The following is a 25,484-nucleotide window of genomic DNA, read 5'->3' as shown; positions in this document are numbered from 1 at the left end:
TTTTTTTATAAATCGCTGCCCTGGCAGCGATTTGTAAGAAGAAAAAAACTTTTTGGCAAAATCGCTGCTGGGGCAGCGATTTTACTTTTTCAGTTGAAGTAAATCGCTGCCGGCGGAGCGATTTTACCGTTTTGGTTTATATAAAATTTTATATACCCTTTTGGAATTTTTGTTAATATTTTCTACCGTTTGAGTTTCGGACTCTCATTTTTAATAACTATTTTTATATATTTCTAATTTAATTAGGTAAAAAATAATTATATTCATATACATTAGTAATCTTGGAAAGTATCACTTGACTAAAATCAATTAATGTCATGTCTGTATTATTTTTAATAATTAAGTGTCTGTTTGGATTGGCTTAAAAAAATAGTTTTTAAATTAAAAATAAAAAGTAGGGGGACATCTATTTTTGATTTTTGACTTATTTCAAATTATTTTTGACTTATTTTTTAAGTCTTTTTTTACATTGTCAAACACTTCCCAACTTATTTTAAATCATTTTTTACTTATTTTAATTTATTTTTTATATTTATTAAATACTTACAGAAATCAAAAACTAACTTAAGAATAGATTTTACCAATTTTTAAGTCAAAACTAATTAAGAGTAAATAACTATATAATTATAAAACTAGGTCTCCCTTCCACCTATGTGGACTATTCTTTCGTTAAGGAAAGAAAAGAAAAATATTTTTGTGTAAGGTGAAAAATCAATGTCCTTCGAAATTATAAAAAGATAAAAAATTGTATGCGTTTAAATTTCATCTTTCTTAATTCATAATCAAGACGATTAACAGGTGGAGTTATCTGAAGATAATATTAAAGAATTTATTCTCGATGTTTGACATATTAATTAATACGTTAATATCAGTACAAGCATCAAATTAAATACATAGTGATTTAGCTAAGGAATTCGAGTTAGATGTAAAAATAATAAATACAAAAAGATAAATCTGAATTACATTAACATATACATATTTGGATATTAAAATCAATATTTAAGCATGTACTAAGTGCACAAAAATAATTAGAGTTTGAAAAGAACAAATAGAACAAGACAAGTGATTTATACATCTTTTTTGTCAACTACCATACCTAATCCCACTATATATTAATATATCATATTGGCATGATCATCCATCACTAATAATATTTAAATTAATTATTTCAATTAATAATAGACTAATATATACAACAAAATATTCACTTCCCATTAGGAGAAAAATAACTAATCTATACAAAACAAATAGACTAATATTATTAGTGTTTATCCGCCACTAATAATATTTAAGTTGTTTATTTCAACAAAATATAGATTAATATTATTAGTGTTTGTCCTCCACTGGTAATAATCAAACAAAAAATAGACTAATATAAAAAAATAAAAAAGTAAGACGAATATTATTAATGCAAATCCACCACTAATCATATTTAAATTATTTATTTCAACAAAAAAATAGACTAAATACTAAAGAAAATTATTCACTTTAGAATGACATGATTCTCGCTCGTTACTTGAAGACTGCAAGTTTGAATCCTATCCCACCATCATTCTTCGAGTGATGAGAATTCGTTCCTTGTGAGCCACTTGTTTCTCTTAAAGAAAAGGTCATTGCACCCGGCCTAGCTCCTTTACGAGCCGTTATTTATTTTGAGCTTTAAAAAATTACCTAAATGTTATCCATCGAATAACTTCTTCTCTTGTTTTTCAAACCAAATGATTCAATATATTCAATTGAGATCACAAATTGCATCTATTGAAGTAAAATCTTGTAGTTCTTTATCTTGTTCAAATACTGTTATTTCTTGATCAGCCATAACAATCCAAACTTCAATTCCACCACGAAATTCTTTAGAATCTAATAAAACAATATTATCTTTTACCCCAAGAGTCGCAACAATCGTCAAAACAGACTCACCCCATCCAAAGTTTGCTTCATAAATCGGAAATTTACACCAACTTGAAATTGTTAACACACGAAAATCATCCCCTTGACTCCTCATCAATTTTCCTACTTGCCTAAAATTACTGTCCACAAACTCATAACCATCATCTCCACGTATTTTCTCCACATAATTGCCATCAATACTCCCAATTGCACTTTTTATTTTCCCTACCAATGAACACCATTCATTTTCTACACTTGCCATACAACTTGTTACTAAAAAAAAGTTACCAAATGAATTTTCATCAAAGGGTGGCACAATCCTTTGCCTTATATTCACTGGAATAATTGCAACTGAGTTACACCCTTTTGCAACCATAAAACATTTCCATAACAAACCTATAATAACTTCTACACGTGTCACGTTCTCATTGTATCCCCAGTTTATCAACTTAGCCTTCATTTTAACTATATTTGAACTAGTAAAAATAATTCTTTTTACTACTAATTTTTCAGCTACAATACGAATGGGCATGTTGTTTACATTTAACGTGTTGTCAATTGTCCCTCTCGACGGAAAAATCGACGATAAAGAGATAAAAACAGAGTCTTTTCTTACCTTATCGGTCTCTGTGTCGCTAGGGTTTTTCAAAAATGTTGATTGGCATGAATGCAACAACATTTCTGGAGAGCCTGTACGACTTCTTATTAACCCTTCACATGCATTGCTCCAATTTTTAATGAAATTACAAAGGCTAGAAGCATCACCAATCTTATGTGAAATGGAGATACTAATTGCTATGCCACCACAATTGAATAAGTTAACTTGAATGGCTAAAATTTCTTGAAAATTTGATAAGGTGCCATTTGAATTATAAGGTGTGAGTTGGACTAATTCATTGGATTTTGGATTCTTGATTATGTCTACAAGTGAATCCACTTGTGATTCTTGATAGTAAGCTCCTTCATCATTGCAATCAATTGAATATTGGGACTTTATTCTTCCAGCCAAAGGGTAAAATTGAGTTAAAGTTTGTGAAAGTGAAGTTTTTAAGTGGTTGCATATTTGTGATTGTGTGATGTTTTCACTCTTTTTGTAGAACAAAATGAGTGGAATTGAAGAATGGGGTATTAATTCATCTATAAAAGAGATTTTGTGATCTCTAAGCTCAATTGGGGTTGGGGATGATGGTTTGATAAGCTCTTCACAAATCTTGGAAATTTTCATATTTTTTTTTCTTGAACATGTATAGAGGAGTGTAGCTTGTTTGTTGTTTATATAAGCAACTGAATTTAACTTCTATATATTGACAGTGTACGTTTGTGAAGGTAAATTAAATAATGATTCTTAATAAATGAAATTAGTATAATATATTAAACAAAGTTGTGTAGTTGTCTCATAAAATACTTGTATATTATATTAACAGCAAAGATTAGTTTAGTAGATTGAAAATGATTTTTTTAATGATAATACAAATTGTATTTCTCAACTTTGACTAATGATAATAAAAGATTCTTGAATATCACATGGATATATATATATATATATATATATATACACCAACTCGATTGAATTTGTGTGGTGGACTAGTTGTTTAATTTACATGATATAAATAAAATTGGGAGAGTCAAATTTAATATGATTTTTTGGTATTTTGAGATGCTAATTATTATTATAATTTATTGCAGTATGTTTTACACAATTTTTATTTGTGTCAATTCATGTGTTTCAAGAGTCAATCGAACTCTTTACTTGTCTTTTAAATATTTTAAGTTGTTAATTATTGTAATTCATATATTTTTTATATAATTTCAAATAATACTTTCTTTGTTTCTATTTAGTTGTCATCATTTTAAATTTCAGGTCCCTTAACTAAGAAACTAGGTAAGTTTACAATTTTACCCTTAGTTAGTGTTCTCTTTGAGTCGAGTTTTCAATTAATGATAATTTTAGTTTATTTTGATTAATTAATTTGACCGACGGACATGATTTATTTACTTAATTTTTCTATTGCTAGTCAAATAATTATTTTCAAAGCTAATAACTCTTAAGGCTAAACAGGAAAAATAATGTAATTCATGCATTGATTTTGTCAAATGACAAATATTAAATTACAGCTATTTTTAATAAAGACAACATGTAAATAGGAACAGAAAAGGTATATATTAGTCCCCTTTTCCCAATTTATATGACACATAAATTTCAAGAGTCATTTCGCGAGCCGTAGATAAACACTATAAACAAAAAAGATAGGAAATTCTGTATGGCCTAAGGCTGATTGTATCCACAGTGGAGAAGATCAGTTCGTAGATATTTACTATGTTGCTCGGAGTCTCCAAAAATGTTGATGTGCCCTTGTCAGGTCCTCTAAAAAACTAACAGCTTTCGGAGTATCTTACACACACACGGGACAATATTTTCGGAAAAATTCCAAGCAGCCCTTAGTTTTTAGCTATGTTGCTCATACCCTTCGTAAATGTTGTCAACACCCTTATCGGATCATCCAAAATGTATAAGGAGTAGCCGAAACACACGTGACAGTGCGAAGAGCCCGAGCAACATAGGTTTTTAGTTGTCATAGTAACCTAGTAGATAGTACTTGCATATCAGCAAAATTCTGGCAGCCCTAACTTCCTGGATACATGAAGAAAAATAAGTCATTTTCTTTGTATTCTACTGTAATTCAGCTTGATTTCAATACTTTTCTTTGAATATTAGGTATATATAAATATCATTTTTTTACTCCTAAGTTTTATCAAACACTCACTAATAACAACACAAAGAATATTCCTAGTTATACATCTTTTTTCTTCATTTCATTTCATTTCTAAAACTTATGGATAGGGAAAATATCATTTACCTCTTCTTGTTAGTACTAACTTTTTTCACTCTTCAAACTTCAACAGCTTCTCAGATGTTTGTTTCTCATAGACACCTCGTTGGAGAATGGCGATTGTTGCACGAAAGCATTGGCATAACCGCGATGCATATGCAACTCTTGCATAACAACAAGGTTGTTATCTTTGACAGGACGGATTTTGGACACTCTAACCTCTCCCTTCCAAGAGGGCGTTGTCGTTATAATTCCCATGACTTAGCCCTACAGAAAGACTGCTCTGCTCATTCTGTTTTATACGACATTGTTAGCAACACGTTCCGTCCACTAATGGTCCAAACAGATACCTGGTGTTCCTCTGGTGCTGTACTCCCAAATGGAACGTTAGTACAAACCGGAGGATTCAATGATGGAGATCATATAGTACGTAGTTTAGCACCTTGCACGGATGAGAATTGTGATTGGTTTGAGCTTCCGAGGACTTTAGTTCAACGAAGATGGTATTCAACTGACCACATCCTTCCTGATGCACGAATAATCGTGATAGGAGGGAGAAAACAGTATAACTACGAGTTCTACCCGAAAAACTCCAGAGGTGACTCTGCTTTCAGTCTACAATTTCTTAAGAGTACCCTAGAAAGGAACGAGAACAACTTGTATCCGTTTGTGTTCTTATTACCAGATGGAAACCTTGTCATTTTCGCGAATACACGAGCTATAATACTTAACTACAAGGAAAATCAGGTTGTGAGGGAATTGCCTTCCATTCCAGGTGATGAACCTAGGAACTATCCAAGTACTGGCTCTGCAGTCTTACTTCCACTAGACGAAAATCGCCCTATGGAAGCTGAAATCATGGTTTGTGGAGGAGCCCCTCGTCGAGCATATAGATATGCAGATAAATATAAAATGTACATGAAAGCCCTTTCAAGCTGTGGACGAATCAATGTCATTGATGATCATGGTATATGGGAAATGGAGACTATGCCAACGCGACGAGTCATGAGTGATATGCTAATACTACCTGATGGGGATATTATCATTATAAATGGTGCATCAAGGGGAACAGCAGGCTGGAATAACGCGATTTCCCCTGTCACTACGCCAGTGATTTATCGGCCTAACGTGAGGAGAGACAACAGGTTTTCGATCATGAAAGCAGCATCAAGACCCCGGCTTTACCACTCCTCAGCTATTTTGATGACCGATGGACGAGTTCTAGTAGGAGGAAGCAATCCACAGGAATACTACAACTTCACTGGTGTGGAATTCCCAACTGATCTAAGCTTAGAAGCCTTCTCACCGCCTTACCTAGCTCGAAAACACAACCATCTAAAACCAACAGTACTCTCTATCGATGAAATCCTAACATACAAAAATTCATTTTCCGCGACTTTCACAGTGCCTACATTCTTGAGAATAGGGACTGTTTCAATCAGGATCATCGCGCCTTCATTCACTACACATTCTTTTTCGATGAACCAACGAATGGTGGTGTTGAAGGGAGTCGTGGTTGTTGCAGTATCCGATAATTCTTATAAATTCACAGCATTTGCTCCATCAACTAAAGAAATTGCACCACCAGGATACTATATGCTCTTTGTAGTACATGCAGGCATACCAAGCTCTGGTGTGTGGGTGAAAATCCAAGATAGTACTTGACATACACACAAACAAGTGTCATAGCAAACAGTGACGGAATCAGAATTTTATACAAGTCGAAACTTATGACCTAAAGCAACTTTTGTAACCCCTTTTTATCATTTTACAAGAATTTTCCTCATGACGAAGGAATTCAACAACTTAAATATAACTAAAAAAATCATCATTTTAACAATTTTCTTGCCACCAGTTATAGATTACTAGTGTTATGTTACATTTGTTAAATACAAGGTCAAATATATCAACGATCCCTTAGACTTTGTCAATAAATTTCATATATACATGCGGAAATCGAGCTATCGAACACCTACATGTTGGTAAAGAAAATGTTATCATATCAAACACTTCAATAAAATTCAGTTAGAAAAACAAGACGCATAACATATAATAAATTGCTTTAACCGTTTTAACATGTCAAAATCACGATCGTCACAACAAGTTTGGGGGCCTAAAGCCAAACATTATAAAGAGGTCCTATTTTTTTTAGTTGATAAATATAAATTGAATAATTCTGATATAGTAGTGTAATCCTACAAATAAGATCTGGAGAGGCAGAATATATATGTAGACATTATGAAGTAAGAATGCAAATAATGTAAATTTTCAATGAAAATTATATAATATAAAGTTTTGGAATAATAAAACATGACTTAAAATTTTTTAAAATATGATGATATTAAAATAGTGCAGCGATGAATTTGATAAGTTAATAAATAATATTAAAAAAATAGTGTTGATTAGTTTTAGTGCTTGAATTTGAATAGGACACCAAAAACAAATTTAATTTTTGTAGAAACACACAACAATAGATATCACATATTGTAGAATGATTGAACGTTTAAGAGACTTATGAATATTCAATAATAAAAGAATAAAAAATAATGAAAGGAGAATAAAGAAAAGTAAATATTTTAAGAACACAATACTGTTGGTTCATGATAATTGTCAAAATATAAATGAGCTAGACAACAAAATAGATAGTCACATGCTAAACTAGAAAGGATAATATAATTAACTAGTCACATAAGAATCTAGAAAAGACACTCCAATTAATTAAACAAATATTCAATTTTTCAGTTGCATTTTCAGTACAAAAAATTATTTTTAAATTTATCAATACATGAATATTTTTGACAATATATATACACACACATTTTTAAGAGAAAATGGAAGCCCAAAAAAATTGAGACGCCAAGGAATTACTTTAGTGGTCTTATGGTCGAGAGACAGATCAAAATAACAAACAAATTTTATTTATTTATTTAGAATATATAGGGGAAATGTGACTTATTTTTTCTTGGTTATATTATATAACTGAATTATTAAATGTTTAACTATGCTTGCTTATTTGTTTTGGTTATAGAAAATATTTGACCAAGTTTTATGGGGAATTTGTTTATGTGATAAAGAGTCTCCTCCTCCTAAAAGGAGACCAATCACATAAAGTTTATGTAACAAGAAATCATATAGTTCATGCTTAGTTAGGAATTGAATTTTATGAATTCGAATTAATTAAAATTAAATTTATAACTCACTTTAATTACGACGTTATAATTAAAATAATTTATGAACCACTAGTAAATGAAACTAAAAGGGGTGACAATGCAATTTATTCTGAATATTGGATCAAAAGTAAGCAAATAACATAAACATTAAAGAAAATTAAAGGTATCCACGTGATGCAATATATCTAAAAATAAATATTTTTTTCGTTTCGTTTTATGTGATAATATTAAAAAAATTTATTATAAAATCACATAATATCAAAGAGAATGAAATTTTTAGCTTTTTTGCAATTTAAATATTTATATCAAATTTTAATAAATATATATAGTAATAAAGTGATCGAATTGATTGAACATATAATCATTATACCCCTTCATAACCCCACTTTATATTTCTCAATATCGAGCTCATCGCATGAAATTTGACTATATCACTTTTATATTATTGAAACCTATTAAATATAACTATACCATAATTAAATAGTTTAAAATAAAACTTTTTTAACAAACTAAGAGAAATCAACGTCATGAGCACGTGTCAAAGTATATCTTTGATACCTTATCTAAATCAAAAAAAAAATAATTAATTATTGCAATTATAATCCAAATTAAACTATTGAAATATTAATCATAAAAGGATACGGATAAATGACAAATCCTTAATATTTTTTAGTTCCTTTTTCAATTAAAAGTGCTAAAATATTAAGTTTTTTGTACTATATATACCTCTGTTGCTAGCATAGATTTGTGTGAAGCTAGAGTTTTTCTGTTTCTTTAGCCAAGAAACCTAAAAACCCATCTCAGATTTTGCACTGGTAAGCCTTTTATCTCTTCAATCATTCTTGTTTTTGCAGATTACATGTTGGGTTTTCATAATATTGATAAAAATTGGAGCTTTTTGATTTGTTATGGATGTAAAGTTATGATCTTTGGAGTATTTTTGTTAAGATCAGTGAAGGGTATGAGCTGAATTTTGTTTCTGGTGATGATCTTTTGGTTACATGAGATTGGTGATATTGTAGATTAGTGATGGTATAAATTTCTTAAAAGTTCTTGATTGGATTATCTTCGATTTTTAGATGGATATGTAAGTGTAACTTCTGATTATAAGTTTTTTTCTTTTTGGAGGTTAAAAGGGGGGTGGGGCTTGTTAGTATTGATTATATGGTGGTGATTATTTAACTATTGGCTGATGTTTTGTGATTAATGGTGTTGCTAAAAATTGGAGCTTTTTCTTCTTCTATTTTTTTAAAAAATTGATTGTTATGGGTGTAAAGTTTTGATCTTTGAAATATTTTTGTTGAGATCTACTCATGGATGGGGTGTGGAGGCTCGAGTAATTAATGCGATTTGAGAACTCTTTTAATTACAGATTTTACGTAACTATTGGCGAACGTATAGTGATTAATGGAGTTGTTTATTATCTTGTGCATTGCAGATTTGACAAAAATGAGAGAAAGGAATGTTGGGAAGTGTTTGTTATTCCTTCTTTGTTTGAATGTGGTCTCAAGTGTAGTGGTAAGCAAATCAACGGTTCTTCGTTAGTATGATTGTCATGTCTAATTATGACCAATGCATATTTTTCTGAGTTCTTTAATATTTGTTTTTCAATTATGTTATTATGAAAAAGTATATATGTCTCATAATGTACGTCCGTGTCATACCTAATGCAGATGGCTGCTGCTCCACCAACTTGTCCTGCTGATACTGGCAGTGGTTGTGGGAGTGATTCAGGTGAATGGGATGGGGAGTTTTTCCCTGGAATTCCAAAAATTAAGTATGAGGTAATAATACTAATATATACCCTTTAGTTACAGAAATTTGAAGTATTGAACTTGTTGGTGAATTTGGATATGTTATTTGACCAAATTTTAATTGCTAATTTTAGGGTCCTTCTAGTAAGAACCCACTTTCCTTTAAATGGTACAATGCCGAGGAGGAGATTCTTGGAGAAAAGATGAAGGTTAGTTGTGATCACTTGTTTTAGGATTCTTGGCAAAAACTATATGATTTTGTACTTACAATTTTTTGTTTGATATAGGATTGGATGAGATTTAGCGTAGCATTTTGGCATACATTCCGTGGCACAGGAGCTGATCCATTTGGTGCTCCTACAAAGTCGTGGCCGTGGGAAGATGGCACCAATTCCCTGGCTATGGCCAAGAAAAGACGTGAGTTCATAGATTACCAACTCTAATTTCTAAGTAGCTTTTGGATAGTACTTATTTCTCACGCTATTACTAATTTTAGTGAGAGCCAACTTTGAATTCCTGGAGAAACTTGGAGTAGAAAGATGGTGCTTCCACGATAGGGACATTGCTCCAGAGGGAAAGACCCTTGAGGTAAATTTTGAGAGAATGCTATGCTTCTAGAGCTTTTATTCTGCATCCCCATCCCAGTAATAAAGTGGATTGACGAAGGTCATGTCTGATTGTTGAATCAGTTGTGTTTAATGTTCATAAACCTCTTATCCCCCCATTTACTTCTAAATGCTGGTATCTTCCATCTCTTATGAGCATAAAATCTTTGTTATCCCGAAAGAATCTGACATTAAATCAAAATATATGTTTTGTGTTATAGGAAACAAATGCAAACTTGGATGAAGTGGTGGCTCTTGCCAAAGAGCTTCAGGTAATAATTAGTCATTAGTTTGATGAACAGATAATTGTAAACCAACTATCATAACTTTTTCCGACAGAAAATGAATTTTCCTTCTGCTCTCTCACATTTTCTGATGCCTTGAGGTATCTAATACCAGTTTTACTAGTTCACATTGTTATGTTTTGTCAAATGTTCTCCTAAGAACCACCTAAGGCTCAAGTATGATTTACTGTGCTAACGTGATAAGTTGACATTTCATCTTGAATACTTCCCTCTATGTGGATTTTACAGGGAGATAAATTTCATCTTCTGTGGGGTACCGCTCAATTGTTCCTCCAGCCTCGCTACATGCATGGTGCTGCTACTAGGTATGCATTGGTACAGAATTGCCTTTGATTCACCCTGTATATGAAAAGAGTGCTCATGCTCGGTAAATGTTGAATTGTAGCTCCGAATTAGGTGTATATGCATATGCTGCTGCTCAGGTCAAGAAAGCCATGGAGGTTCGAACTTCTGCTTTCCTCCTTTTGTGACTATATTGTGAGATCACAATTGACGAGAAGTCTAATTACTTGAACAAATACAGTACTTGAAGTAGGATTTGCTTGAACAGTACCTTTGCGTGTGTTTCATTTTCAGGTTACACATCATCTAGGGGGAGAGAATTATGTCTTTTGGGGTGGTCGAGAAGGTTACCAGAGCCTCCTGAACACAGATATGGAAAGAGAACTTAACCATATGGTGAGATTGTCACCTTAATACTTATCAGCAAAATTGAGAAATGTTAATTTCACAATTAACATATTTTCTCTTGTAATCAAGTTAAAAACCCATCCTATGGTATTATCCCATCATTCTTTGTGTGCTTTGAGGGTGTTTGGGGTCCAATTCAGAAGAGAGTATCCGCCACTGGATTTCTTTATTCTGTTTAAGATTGCTTACTGTACTGAGAAAATGTGTTTTTAACTCCTTGCAGGCAAGGTTCATGGAAGCTGCTGTCGCTTACAAAAAGAAGATTGGCTTCAATGGTATTTCAACTTAACTTGTTCTAATATTGTAGAATTTAATTTTCTGCCATGGAGCTCAAAGTTTTAATAGAAGTGTAAAAAACTCCGATTTGACATCTTGTGTAGCTCGCCAATCTTATTAGTTGTAAGTTAACCTCACACGTTATTTGATTTGATTCCAGGAACATTACTAATTGAACCAAAGCCTCAGGAGCCAACAAAACACCAGTATGTTTACTTTACGTGATGCATCTGCTGAGAATGTAATCTCCTAAATTTTTACCTAATTTATTTATCATATTAATCTAGGTATGACTGGGATGCTGCCACTTCTGCTAATTTCTTACGCAAATATGGGCTTATAGGTATTTAATTCATTCTTCATTTCCTTCATAGTGCATTTTCGAAAAAGTGGCATGGGAGCTTTGTTACTACATTTTCGAATAAGAGGGAATCATAATGATTTTCATTTTGCGTTTTCTGCAGGAGAGTTCAAATTGAACATCGAGTGCAACCATGCCACTTTGGCTGGTCACAGGTTTGTGTTTTCAGTGCAAATTAACTATGTCCGTCTTTTGCACCTTGTTAAAACAAATTCTTGTTTTGCAGCTGCCATCATGAGCTTGAAACAGCAAGAATTAATGGTTTGCTGGGCAACATTGACGCAAATTCTGGCGATCCCCAGATTGGTATGTTACATGGAAATATGAGAATACATATCAAATATGTCAATGTGATTGCTATAATACCATGAGACTTGAAGTAATGAAAGCTTATCCATTATGTAGGTTGGGACACAGATCAATTTTTGATGGATGTCGCTGAGGCAACATTGGTGATGCAAACCGTTATTAAAAATGTCTGTGATTAGATATTTTCTTTTTGATTGTTACGAAACTGAAAAGTGTGAATCAGTTAAAAAAAAAGTCGCATGATTCTTAATTTTTAACCGCTGATCGTTTGTTTTGAACAGGGAGGATTGGCACCAGGAGGATTCAACTTCGATGCAAAATTGTTAGTTCCCTACTCCACTATTACCTTTTGTTTCCATCTCGAATATTTGACTTCAATTATCTTATTAATGTTACCTATCATATGTTAAAAATCTTAGACAGTAACGAATTAGTCAATATCATTCAAGTATGTCTCGATCCCAAGCTAGTTGTGATTGGCCAGACAGAAACTAATCCAACGACAATACTTGTTTTGTTATCCGTCATATGAAAAAAAATATACTTTAAAGGGTTGGGGATGATGTTTTTTGTTCCTCCTAATAGGCGGAGGGAGAGCACTGATGTTGAGGACATATTTATTGCTCACATTGCTGGTATGGACACTTTAGCCCGTGGCCTCAGAAATGCTGCCAAGCTAATTGAGGTGCTGTTCCTTTCTCAACTACTTGCCAAATTTTCAATCAACTAATATTACCGATCAAATATGCAATGGTGTACTTAATTTTCTGTGTTTGCAAACAGGAGGGCTCGTTGAATGATCTTGTCAGAAAGCGATATCAGAGTTTTGACTCCGAACTTGGTTCTGCAATTGAGGTATTGTTTTACTATCACCTTTTCGTTTTCCATCTGCTGTCTACTGTGTTCTGTTCACTAAACGCTTGAGAGTAATACTACGTGTTCTCCAACAGTCTGGGAAGGCAGACTTTGAACTGCTCGAGAAGAAGGCGCTAGAATGGGGAGAACCTAAAGTTCCTTCTGGAAAGCAGGTAACATTTTATAGACTTGCAATGTTCACTTGCCATAAATAATATTTCATTATTTGCAAATACTAAAGTTTAGTATTAACGAATACCGTTCTGATCATCATTATTACAAATACTGAACTTTCACTATTTGAAATACCAGTGAAATCTTGAAAAACTTGTTTAGTATTTCAAGTGAAATTTACTGTTGAAACGTCACTTATCTTTCGAATACTCTTTCTCAGCTTGAACGTTAAATACGTGTTCTTATTAAACCTTCAACAAAACATTGTCATCTAATATGCACATATCTGGAACTTATTCTTCTGTGTGTGATCTTAGTTTTAATTAATTTGTTTGGTTCAAAAAAATGCAGGAGCTTGCAGAGATGATTTTTCAGTCAGCATTGTAGAAATCAGAGTTTTATACTTTTTTAACAGGCAGCAGCAGCAGTAGGAAATAATATTATGATGAGTAGGAAGAAAAATTGAGAAATAAATATTTGACATATTCAGTGTGTGCGTTGTTTCCCAGTGAACTTCTTAATGAACTAAATTATTCAGAAAGTTGAATGTTTATTATCCCCACATCAATGACTACCATGCTTCTGAATATTTTTTTAATACAGCTTAACTTTTTATGTGTCGACGGTTGTTTAGACTGATTCTTTCTAAAATCTCAAACAAGTAGGGATTGGCTATTTGAGTCGCTTCATTTGAGAGTGCGTGCCATAGTCCTAGTTGTATCCTAATTTAATTTTTGCTATCTATGTCGCTTTATTTGAGAGTGATTTATTTCGATAGATTTAAAGTCAATTAAATATAATTTTAGTATCGCCTATATATATCTTTTTCTTTCATTATCTCTCCATTTGATTTCTATGTTGTTTTATCCTCTTTGTGTTACACATTCTTCAGTATAATATTGTTTTGGTCTAAAAATCTTCCTTTTTTAATGATCATTCTGTTGAAAGCCTTTTCACTTCAGTTAAATAATGTTCTATTATCCAATTGTATCTGTTTTGACAACTTCATTTATGAGGTACTGTATTCTCCAAGAATACCAAATATCTAAATTGTTTGTCAACTTTATCAACTTGCTTTTTCTAACTTGCAAACACCATTTGTTTATGGAATATAACTATATGTTTAAAATCAAAGACCAAGACAATTGACAAATATATAACCAAAACAGGAAAGAGAAACAGAAGAAAAGATGAAGGGAAAATCATTGAGCTTTTCAAGTGTAAATTGTAATCTATGAAGTCAAAATAAAGCCTCGTATTCTCATTATCTGTGATGAGTATAAACATTATATCCGAGCAGTTCGCATTAATCAGAAACTATGGCAATTAGAAAAATAATTGAAGGCCACATGAATACCAAGTTCTCTCTTGTTTGTCTTCACAGTCTATCTGCAGCATCGTTTACAAAAATTTAGCCACCTCCGGATTTGAGTGTATTACTCAACCTACATTCAGAAGAATCGACATGAGAACGATAGGTTTATGTGAGTGTGTGTGTGTGTGTGTGTTCAACTCATGTGAGAGACATCTCAGCAACTGCAAAATATGATATCAGCAAAGCAAATGAAGAGAAGTTGAGGCTGAAAAATGCTTGCATAGCCTTGGAGCCTCTCATCCAAATAGACTACCAAGTTTGACAAATAATCTTTTCATTTTTTTATTTTTGCTCATCTTTTCCAAAAAAGACAACCCAATTAAACGGGCTGTCTTTGGAGCAATTGTAAAGTTAACCCCGTGCAACCTATAGGTCACGAGTTCAAGTTGTCGAATTACCACTGATCATTGAATCATGGTAGGCTGCCTACATTTCATACCCTTAGGGTGTGACCCTTCCCAGGACCCTACATGAACGCAAGATGTTGGGCACCGGAGTGCCCTTTTTTTCCAAGGAGCCCACTTAATGACAAATGAGAACACTGGTACGACCGGTGGAATCAACTAGAGTTTCAAAAAATATGGTTTGCATTTATGCCATATAATTGCTGTAGCAGCATAAAAAAAGTACGAAGTTGAGCTCACCAGTCCAAGCCCTCAAAGAGCCCTTCTCCTTTGATGGCAGAAGTCTTAAAAATAGCCCACTGCCTACTTTTAATCTTGTGCAGCTCTAAGGCCTCAGTCACTGCAGCATCATCAAGTGCACCAGGAAGATCCTGTCAAAAATTGAAGACTCTAAATAAATGATAGTGAATGATTACATGCTTATCTGAAAAAACGGCTACTGTCAGTCTGTATGTGGGTTGGTATTTCAGTGTCGCACGTGCACGCATGAGAGATAGAGAATGCAAGTCGGCCAAAGAAAGAACAACAACGACTACACCTTAATCCCAAACTATTTGGAGGCTGCTAAGTTACTCATCTATTTCCAATTGCACTCCATTGGGCCTGTTACAGTCCAATAACCAATAGTTTGTCTTTTAAAACAAACTAGGGATTTTCTGAATCTAGAGGTTCTATAAATCTCAGGCTATCCTTACATTGTCATGCAAATCTCTGACAGGCAAAAGAAGAACTATGTAGCAATTTCAATACTACTAAATAGTAACCCAAAACTATGGCTTAATAATGAAAGAAAACATTGCATTCATTCCAGGATCAAATGGACCAAAACTTCTTTCTCAGCTATGTAGAAAAAGAACTAGCAAGGACGCAAACCTGCTTGTTAGCATAGATGAGGACAACAGCACCCTTCAACTCTTCCTCCTGGGAAGAAAAGAAAAGGAAACATGCATCATCAATGACCATCCTCATAAGTAAAACACATCGTAAATGCTATTCCTCAGAAGTCAAATAAAAGATAGGAACCAGAAAGTTAAACTAGAAATTAGAAGATTCAAAAGGAAAAAAATAGATGGCTTCCTGGTAGAACAAATTATATTTCTACTATTTGTACAACACTTAAAAAGTTGCATCTCTGGCACCCACACAAATACAATTCGACCATTAGTAGAAATTATTCCCCACTTGCAGCAACATGGCTCTTCAACTTAGCAAAAGTTAAAGAATGAAAAATTCAAAAAAAAAAACATGTATAGGCAACCTTTCCGTTTTCAAGTCTCTATGCAATGCTCCTTTTTGCGAAGTTTTGAACTGAAGGACACATGTCACTTTCAGGTAGCAGATTAACCACAACTAAAAAATCATTTGGAGAGATTCTAACTTCCATCAGAAGAGCAGCAAAGACCTAATCTCCAACAAATTTGAGACGGTTATATAACCTCACTAACCATGTTTCTCCATTCAACTCATCTCAAACCAATATTATATAAAATAAAAACAAATAATACTCCCTCTATTCCATATTAAGTGAACTTGTGAGACAATGCACATTCATTAAAAAGAAAAGTGACATAAATTGAATATTACTTTCCACTTTTACCCTTTAAGTTATTGTGAAACTATTCTTGAATATAGAAATAACTCAAAATAAAATCATAAATATGAGAAATTAACTCTCTTGAACTTACCACCTAAAAATGTAAATGAAGGGCAAAAATGGAAAAAAGTTCTAACATTTATCTTGAACTTGGAACATTTCACTTATTTGAAAGAAAAAAAATCAGTTAATATCGACTAGAGAGAGTATTAGAAGTTCCCTATAATTTGTATTGGTATATAAATCTCTGACAAAGCTAAAAGACTCCTAAAAACCATGGGCCTGAAGGAAATGTATTAACATGACAAACATATCTCAAACTTATTTTTGTCGCCTCTATAGATTCTTATCTCCCATTGTGTTTTAACTTCCGCTAAATCTACATGAATTAGATTATAGGATATTTGAGACAATTCCTTCCATATGAATATAAGTCTACTTTCATCCATTTTCTTTAAAGAAAACTAGAAGAAAAACATTGTCAATCAACTTGCACCACCAAAAAAACTATGTACAAATTTTACATCAAGTCCTTTTGAGAAAAAACAAAGTCATAGAGGACCTCTGTAGAGCCAATTCTAAGAACTGCTTATTCTGTAAATCACTTTGCTAAAACAAATAACACTCTTGTCCTGTTTTGACAAGCAGCTCCCCTCTACTCCACACAGTTTCATCCAAACACCTCAACTCAATCAAAACAAATATTTTAAACACCTTCAATGTTGTGTGTTCCTCACTCGCCCTGACATGGATGACACATCAAGCCCACGTAACATGTAAAATTAAAATAAGTTTGAAATACCAAAAAAAAAAGTGATGAAAAGGAAAAAAATGTTCAAAGAATTCTACAGAATATTTTTTTTTATAAAGGTAACATAGGATTCTACAGAATATATCCCCCCCCCCTCCCCATTTTATCTGTTTCTCTTCCATCTCCCCTTTGCGTCATTTACGTCTCCTTCCCCTCTCCATTATTTTCTTCTTTCTCCGCCGCTGTCATTTTTCTCATCATCTTCAATCCCCTTCTTCAGCACCCCCTCCCCCCCCCCTTTTCTACCATTTACAAGTTTGTTTAATCCAAGAATAATAACTATACGCATGAATAACAAATATAAAGGGCAGTCTGGTGGACTAAGCTACACTATGCATCATCTACGAGGAAGGGCGGAACCACAAGGTTGTTCCACAGCTGAACACATGACCTCCTAGTCACATGGCAGCAACTTTACCAGCTACGTCAAAGCTCCCTTCATGAATAACAAATATATGGACGAAAAGAATAACAATAAAGTGAATTTTTGATTGTTTGATGTCACCTCTTCAAGAAACATTTATTGGCAAGGAAAATATGTCTTCTCACAACACTGAAGTGCACACTAAGTGAAGCAAAGCGCTCAACATGTTTTGAACCTCACTTTAGAGTAAAAGTGTGCTTTAAACGCCGCTTTGACAACAATGGCACGAAGGAGCCAAGATCCGTGTAAGGACACTAGGAAGAGACTCTGAACAATTCTCAATCGTGATGCACCAGGGATCAGCTCTTAGCCTGTTTTTATTTGTCCTGGCGATGGATAAATTGATGTGTCATATCCAAGGGGAGGTACCATGGTGAATGTTATTTGCACCATAATCTATCGAGGATTTGAAGTTAGTAACTGACTTTTCCCATATTAGTACTTTTAGTATATTGTCCTATTATCTTATTCTCAGTTTTTTATTATTACTGGTTTCCTTTGCTTTATCATCACTACCGTATTGTCTTATTCTTTGAGTTTTGTTGGCATATGTTGTTTTCTTTTTGCTTTAATTATCGTACTATTTGCTACTGCTATTGTTTTATTCATCTTTTTGCTTTAAATTGCTTTACTCAAACCGAGAATTTTCCAGAAACAACCTATCTACCTTCCCAAGGTAGGGGTAAGGTCTGCGTACACACCACCCTCCCCAAACTCCACTTATGGGATTATATTGAGTATATTGTTGTTGTTGCCTTATGCTTCTGGTAAACTTTCTATTTTGAAGTTTCACAAGTGCTATATATTCGAAATGACAATTTTGGGGGTATTATTGTGTGTTCAGAATCCCTTCACTTAACAGGGAAACATTGAAAAGGAGTAAAGGACAAGTATTTCTTTTGCAATAATAGCCGATGGCCGTTGTTTCCATAAATCAAGTTTACTTAGCATGCAGTGTCTGGATCCAAAATAAAAAGATATGTCCTATTTAGCAGCAGCTGGTCACAATGGAACCTAATTTTCAACAAGCAGGAAGATTATATATATATATATATAGACACACATATACGTTAGAGAGTGAGAGAGAGCAATAAGGAAAAGGTACCTCCAATATGGCGTGGAACTCCTCTTTAGCAACCACGAGCCTATCAGTGTCACTTGAGTCGACAACGTAGATTATAGCTTGAGTATTAGGAAAATAGCACCTCCAGTATGGCCTAACCAGCAAAAGAACCCATGAAGGACCTTTCCACATTTCAAAAAATCACGAAATGGGAGATGAGATATACATTATGATGGCAACTATAAGTTCATACATAGTAGGTACACAGTATCAAAAGATGCTGAGATAACAGTATGAGGCTTAACCTCATACTGTTATCTCAGCATCTTTTGATGCCAGAACATACTGCTGATTCTTTGAGCTTTTGGATGAGGGAGAGAGGGGGAAAGACCCAAAAAAGATGGTGGTCTATAGTACCTACTTGTGTCTGGTGGGCTACTTGGAGAGAAAGAAACCTCAAGTGTCATGAGAAGAAAGTTGAAGAAAATTGCATTAACATGTTATTTTTTTGGTGTAAAGAAGATGGTATAGAAGAAGTAGAACAGTTGGTAGATTTCCTTGGATCTATGTAATTTTGGATTTAGCTTATAAATTTTTGGAGGTAGCCAGCTTACCCTTATTGCTGAAGAATACAACTTTAACTTTATCAAAAGAAAAAAACAGTATGAGGCTTAACCAGGGAAACAAGAGTGATTTACGAGAACCTCAGGAAGATATAGACCTTGTGTATCTAAAAGTCATTAAATAGTTCAGTTTTTGAGGCACTAAATTGAAGCAAGCCCCAACCCCAAAATGGCCACAGAAAAAGTGCAGGTTTGACTCGGCTTTTACTCATGCCTGAAGATAATCTTTTGATGAAGTAATAAATTTTTATTGATGTTTGAGCAAAAAACAAAACACCCATATACAACATGTATACCAAAAAGTAGAAAACATACAAAAATAAATGGAATTCTACGGAAGACATTAAGCCATCAATACATAAAAGGAATTTCATGGGTGCACCGAAACGAAATAAAGGATAAGAGGGTAATACTCAATGTACAAAATTCATCTCTACCCACTCAAAGCTCTCTTATTTCTCTCTTAAAATAATCCATATAAGTGCTGGTAGAACAACATTCCAAGCCCTACATATTTTCCTTCTTTTATCATAGTGACCATAGTTCCAAGTGAAAATAAGCTCTTTCACTGTGTGTGGCATCACCCAAACTGGCCCAAACCAACTAAGGATTTCCCCCCATAACCTCGAAATTGCCAAACAATGAATGAAGAGATGGTCAACACCTTTGACATAAGCAACCTTCCTCTTTCTCAAATTCTTAGACGCCAACATCACCCCCTCTTGCTGCTAGCCAAGTGAAAAGGAAAAAAGAACACACCTTTCTCTATACTTTTTGAGATCTAAATCGAGCTATATGGAAATGCATTCTCCCCCATAACCAGAAACATTTCATAATAAATTGTAACAGAGAACACTCTGTTATTCCTTGTACCCACCTCCACACAGGCATACATCGTGACTATCCTGCAATATACAAGCATACTTAGCTTGTCGAACAAATAGACCAAGCTTTGGCACTCTGCGACCTTCTGGTCCTAAAGACGTGACAGTTCCCTTTAAAAAATATGCCAATCGTGAATATCTGAATTAATAACTTTGCTTGTAGCCTACAACCAGGGTATCCGATACATATTGTTCCATTTTTGGTTAAGAGTCAATAAAATCTTGCCAGCAGTGTGTCAAAACATCACAGTAGAGATTTGGACAACAGCATAAGCCTGCTACAGCCTTCCAAGACTCATGAATATCAGTAGTAGAGCCCAAATATATGGAGATCTTCAAATTTGTTGTCTTCACGTGCTATCCGGCTCACAAAGAAAAGCCCATAGATGTAAACAAGACATATATTTCCCTAGTTTCTTTCTAAACAAAGCAGAGAAGAATTTTTAGTGTTCTCAAAACTAATAGAACTTTTTCCTCAATTGATATGGTTTCTGAGACAAGATCTTCAAGGTAAAATTTATGCATAAAGATTTTGTTCAAGCTTCTCCTAGTATGTGCCAAACCACTTAATGGCATATTTTGTCAAGGAATATATACTAAGACAGAGCAGCAAAAGTGCAAGACAAGCTCACTGGGACACATATAGTAATTCTCCAATATGCTACAACCCTAAGACCAAGACGAATTGTCTAAAAGGAAGATGCCCTAACTGCCAAGTCCGTGAAAGCATTTATGCTATAAAGTAGTCACACGGATAGTAGATAAGATCTACCTTTACTTACTGTAAAATGTTCTATAAGCTAAAGAAGTGGAAGTGGTTGTCTCGTGTCCTAATATTAATGCTGAAGTACTAAAAATCAACAGATCTGATTTCTAGACACTGCATATATTGAGAAAAATCAAGTCTTGAATACATCGAACTTCAATTTTCAGCTTAATAATCCCAAATTGACTTGTTATTTCACATCTTCACTGATGAGCCAATTCCTGAATCACTGGAGCCAGTTTTACATTACCACCCATTGAATCCCATCAGAGAGTAAACTTGGAAGGTAAGGAAGTGAACCACTTATGACATTGGTCATCAAGTAAGGAACTCTAGATATTGACTAGGTGTGTGCAGTATGACCTTTATTTATAAAAGATATCACAAGTCTGCACTAGCACATCAACTACAAAAAGAAATGGAAAGACTGAAAGGGGAGGGGAGACAAGCATACTAATCAATGATATGAAGTTAACATCAACCATGCACATTAGTAGATTTCAAGATAGATACAAAAGATATGTACAAATCTTTTTATTATAAGTTTCAGAGTCAGTTAGAAGTTACCTGATACTAGTCTGTCCCCCTGCATTATTGTAAAAAGGGTGAAAAAAAGGTACATAATTAGAAGAAAGTCATATTGTTGATTCTAGGTAGAGAGGAAAATAAATAGAAATGACGCTATGCAGAAGAGCGCAACAAAAGCAAATCTGTCAAAAACACCCACAAAAATAAAGAAGAACCCTAAACAATGATCTTTGGTCTGAACAATCAGAGAGATTTGCACTATTACACTTCCATTTTTATTAAAATGCCGAGGTGTAGTTTAGTATTTTCTCTGAAGGGTAACATTCCTCTTTCGCTGTTTGCCTTTAAGCAGAAACAAAATTCATTTTTGGCTCATCGCATTATGCCTACCTTTCTGCCTAAAGCTCTCCAACCACAACCTATCCTCTATACTAACCATTCTTTATGTAACCCTTAGTCGAAATCTTAACATGATATAGCAAAATAAAATTGATGAGGAAAAGCGTAAATCACTAGGAAATGTAGCTAAAGGAATCAGATACACACAAATTGAACACTGAATAGTTAAGTTGTTTAACGAAAATCAGCAGAAACTCTCTTTTTTCGAAGACAAAAATCATCATAGCTCTTACAGTAAAGATTTGGGATATACATCCACTACATGAAACTACACATTCTTTAAGCAGTACGCAATGAGATCACATGCTGATAATCTTTCAACAACATACACAGTGCAATCTCACAAGTGGGTCTGGGAGGTAGGGAGTTGTTTCTGATAATGCACTCAGGTCAAGGAAAAGCATATCAAAGTAGATGGAAAAAGAAATAACGGAAGTGAAGATATCATGGAAACATATTATAGAAAGCATGACAAAGCATTCTTGGAAAAAGAAACAATAACTATACATCACATGCTGAGAATTGTGTATTGAGATAATTCCAAGACTTTGAGTAATTTTTTCGTGGCATGTTAGCCATATGCCCATATAGATAGCTTTACACAAATTGTTCTCAGTATCCCTGACAACATTTTTTTTCCAACTCGTATCCTACCTTCGGGAGTGTAAGTTCAATGACAGGACTCATGAAGCGGACATGGACATGAGGCTTAATACACACGTCATACTCAAGAGAGGAAGTTTCAAGTACCTAGGTCAGTAAATCCAAGGTGTGAAGAGATTGACAATGATGTCACACATCATATTGAAGCCGGGTGGATGAAATGGAGACTTGCATACGGTTAAAAATGTGTCATCAATACTTAAAGGTAAGTTCTACCATGTGGTGGTTACACTGACTATGTTGTATGGGGCAGAGTGTTGGTCAATCAAAAACTTCCTTGTTCAACAGATGAAAGTAGTAGAAATGAGGATGCTGAGATTGATGTGTGGACAAATAAAGAGAGATCAGATTAAGAATGAAGAAACTCCGGACAAGGCAGGGGTGGTGATGGGTCCTTTCCCACTTTGAGATTGCTTTGCATGTCTTTATCTGAAGTGCACACTTTTTATGAAGCATATGGTGGTGGGGTCCTTTCCCACTTTTCTCCCTTGGTAACTCAACACCCAATATTATGGTTGGAGGTGGAATATCTTTCCCACTAGGTAATCCCTCCTTTGTCAAGACATGCACCTTAATTACTAAGCTTTAGGATAAATTTTTTAAACAAAAAGGTGGTTTCCGGACCAACTTGTGTGCATCTTAACAATTTAACCGGGCACCTCCTATGATGTTACCTCTAACTAGCTCAGAGGTCAGGTAAGTTCATTAAGGCTTAGGCAAATGGAAAGAATAACCTAGTGTTTTTTTGCCTCTGCTGGAATTTGGAGACCTCATAGCTCTCCTCCCACTTCACTAAACACTAGTTCAAACCTTTCTGTGCAAGCTTTAGGATACAATACGCCAGACACCAATAACCCATATACTGACACAAAGATTAATTTAGAGATAAATGAAAGATCTACAATTCACATGAACTGATTACTCATTTTTAAATTTTGAGTGCCTGTGACCATCCCTATTGAACATATTTAGCCATGTAAAAGCATCAAAGTTGCGTGAAACTAGTGTCTTGTGCGAAAAGCTGCAAAAGTTTGAACTAATTTAAAAAACTGGGAAGAACTGAGGCCATCCTGTCTAACAAAACTTATTTTAAGTTAAGGGAATTTCAAGGGAAACATTTACTACAGATATAAGCGTCAAGCAAAGAGCATGAAATGATTGTCTTATGAGAATAAAGCTGGAAAATATTGAGCTCCTAACAAAACTGGGAAGAAAGCGAAGCATTATTCAAACAAAATCTAGTTAAGGTTCAGGAAAACTCAGAACATATAGAACAAATACTTTGCACCAAACGTCAAACTAATCCATTAGTTTACCTAGATCCCAAACTTGAAACTTTATATTGTTATACTGCACCGTCTCAACATTAAATCCAATTGCTGCATCATGAAAATCAACAAAAACCATCCATTACAAAAAAAAAACAGGAGAAACATACAAAGAAAACCAATATCCTCTCTTCACTTAAAGAATGTAAGAAAATGCAATGAAATTATAGCTCAACGATTAAGGTAGAGGCCAAGGTTCAAATCCCACTGAAGCATGGGTTTGCTCAAATCTGAATCTTGATGTACACCTTACTAGTGTTTGCCAGGCGGATGATTTTCCCACCCATAGATAGCACATAAAATTTCACAGATACATTTCTACCTCATAACCCAAAAAGAAAGAGATAATAGACAATCACCATAGTTTCATTTTTATACTTCATATTCACTAGAAAATGGCTAAATTTATCTCTAATCAACTCAGCATTATAAATAGTCCTCCCTATTTCCATAAAAACGGTCTTTTTAACTAATACTCTCAAATGAAATCTATCAACATTGGTACACAAAAGCATTGCAACTATACTAACTCTTGTGTTGATTTACATTTTACACATCTTATTTCTTTTCAAGTAGAACTGGTCTATAGTATTCGTTTTGGTTTGAGTAAGATTGATACAAGCATAAAGGAAACAAACAAATCTGAATGAAGAATAACATAAGTAATGCGGGGAATCTTAGCAGCACAGTTGGTTTGCGTTTGATTCCTTACTTTATAATCCCCTCCCCCCATTTCTATTCCCAAAGTAATCTTTCACTTCAATAAACTATTGAAAGGATTAATGAAAGAGAAATTAAGAAAAAGAACCTACTTGGAATAGTGGAAACTACTTCACCCATCTGAAGACGATCTGCATGATAAAAAAAACCAAGAAAACAAGTAATCATCATACTAATCAAACTGAATATGAAAACCCAGAATTCAAATAAAAAAATAAACAAAAGGGTATTCGTAAAAAGGAGCAAATCATACAGAGAATTGTTGTTTTGCCAGCATTGTCAAGTCCAAGAACTAAGATCCGAGCTTCCTTGTTTCCAAATAACGAAGAAAACAATCGTGAAAACACTAATCCCATTTCCCCCCTTCGCTTGCTTTTCTGTATATACAAAATCAAAGATCAGATCTTGAAGAACCCCAATAAGCAAAAGGCAAAATTGTACCCAAAAAAAAATGAATGTTTAGACAAATTTATGGTGACCCAATTAAGGAAAAAAGCTAGATTTTTCATTGAAGTGAATTACCAGCTGATTTGGGAACTTGATTAGTGTTTGGGGTTAAGCTAAAAGAGAGAAAGTGTGAATTGGATCAACCAAAAAACACATATAGGACTAGCCAATTGAGATTTGGGTCATTTTATTATTATTTTTATTATTTTTTGAAAGTTATTTTTCAATCAAAAAT

The 25,484-nt window shown here is 33.9% G+C and overlaps 4 protein-coding genes across 4 annotated transcripts; 2 read left to right on the top strand and 2 right to left on the bottom strand.

The window, feature by feature from the left end:
• Positions 1 to 1,405: 1,405 nt before the first annotated feature.
• LOC107025644 (vinorine synthase-like) lies at positions 1,406 to 3,115 on the bottom strand. Its single transcript, XM_015226407.2, has one exon. It carries the CDS (start codon positions 3,113 to 3,115, stop codon positions 1,733 to 1,735), a length of 1,383 nt encoding a protein of 460 aa, XP_015081893.1. The 3' UTR covers positions 1,406 to 1,732.
• Positions 3,116 to 4,667: 1,552 nt separating this feature from the next.
• LOC107025652 (aldehyde oxidase GLOX-like) lies at positions 4,668 to 6,600 on the top strand. Its single transcript, XM_015226414.2, has one exon. The coding sequence runs from the start codon at positions 4,725 to 4,727 to the stop codon at positions 6,384 to 6,386; it is 1,662 nt and encodes a 553-aa protein (XP_015081900.2). The 5' UTR covers positions 4,668 to 4,724; the 3' UTR covers positions 6,387 to 6,600.
• Positions 6,601 to 8,555: 1,955 nt separating this feature from the next.
• Positions 8,556 to 13,818, top strand: LOC107026431 (xylose isomerase). The gene is made up of 21 exons (XM_015227394.2): positions 8,556 to 8,706; positions 9,330 to 9,409; positions 9,565 to 9,675; positions 9,780 to 9,854; positions 9,933 to 10,062; positions 10,142 to 10,233; positions 10,472 to 10,522; positions 10,784 to 10,860; positions 10,941 to 10,995; positions 11,132 to 11,233; positions 11,469 to 11,520; positions 11,682 to 11,727; positions 11,809 to 11,864; positions 11,986 to 12,037; positions 12,109 to 12,188; positions 12,288 to 12,358; positions 12,473 to 12,513; positions 12,777 to 12,876; positions 12,975 to 13,046; positions 13,142 to 13,219; positions 13,572 to 13,818. The coding sequence occupies exons 2-21, from the start codon at positions 9,341 to 9,343 to the stop codon at positions 13,605 to 13,607; spliced, it is 1,446 nt and encodes a 481-aa protein (XP_015082880.1). The 5' UTR covers positions 8,556 to 8,706; positions 9,330 to 9,340; the 3' UTR covers positions 13,608 to 13,818.
• Positions 13,819 to 14,406: 588 nt separating this feature from the next.
• On the bottom strand, positions 14,407 to 25,484 carry LOC107026505 (ADP-ribosylation factor 1). Its single transcript, XM_015227489.2, has 9 exons — positions 25,325 to 25,484; positions 25,056 to 25,179; positions 24,895 to 24,933; positions 24,071 to 24,133; positions 21,732 to 21,750; positions 18,934 to 19,045; positions 15,873 to 15,920; positions 15,240 to 15,370; positions 14,407 to 14,665 (listed from the first exon to the last, which is right to left on the bottom strand). The coding sequence occupies exons 2-9, from the start codon at positions 25,156 to 25,158 to the stop codon at positions 14,632 to 14,634; spliced, it is 549 nt and encodes a 182-aa protein (XP_015082975.1). The 5' UTR covers positions 25,159 to 25,179; positions 25,325 to 25,484; the 3' UTR covers positions 14,407 to 14,631.

This window comes from Solanum pennellii, chromosome 7, assembly GCF_001406875.1.
Source record: "Solanum pennellii chromosome 7, SPENNV200".
NCBI lineage: Eukaryota > Viridiplantae > Streptophyta > Magnoliopsida > Solanales > Solanaceae > Solanum > Solanum pennellii.
Note: the sequence above shows the minus strand (reverse complement) of the source record. Positions and strands in the feature narration are given on the sequence as shown.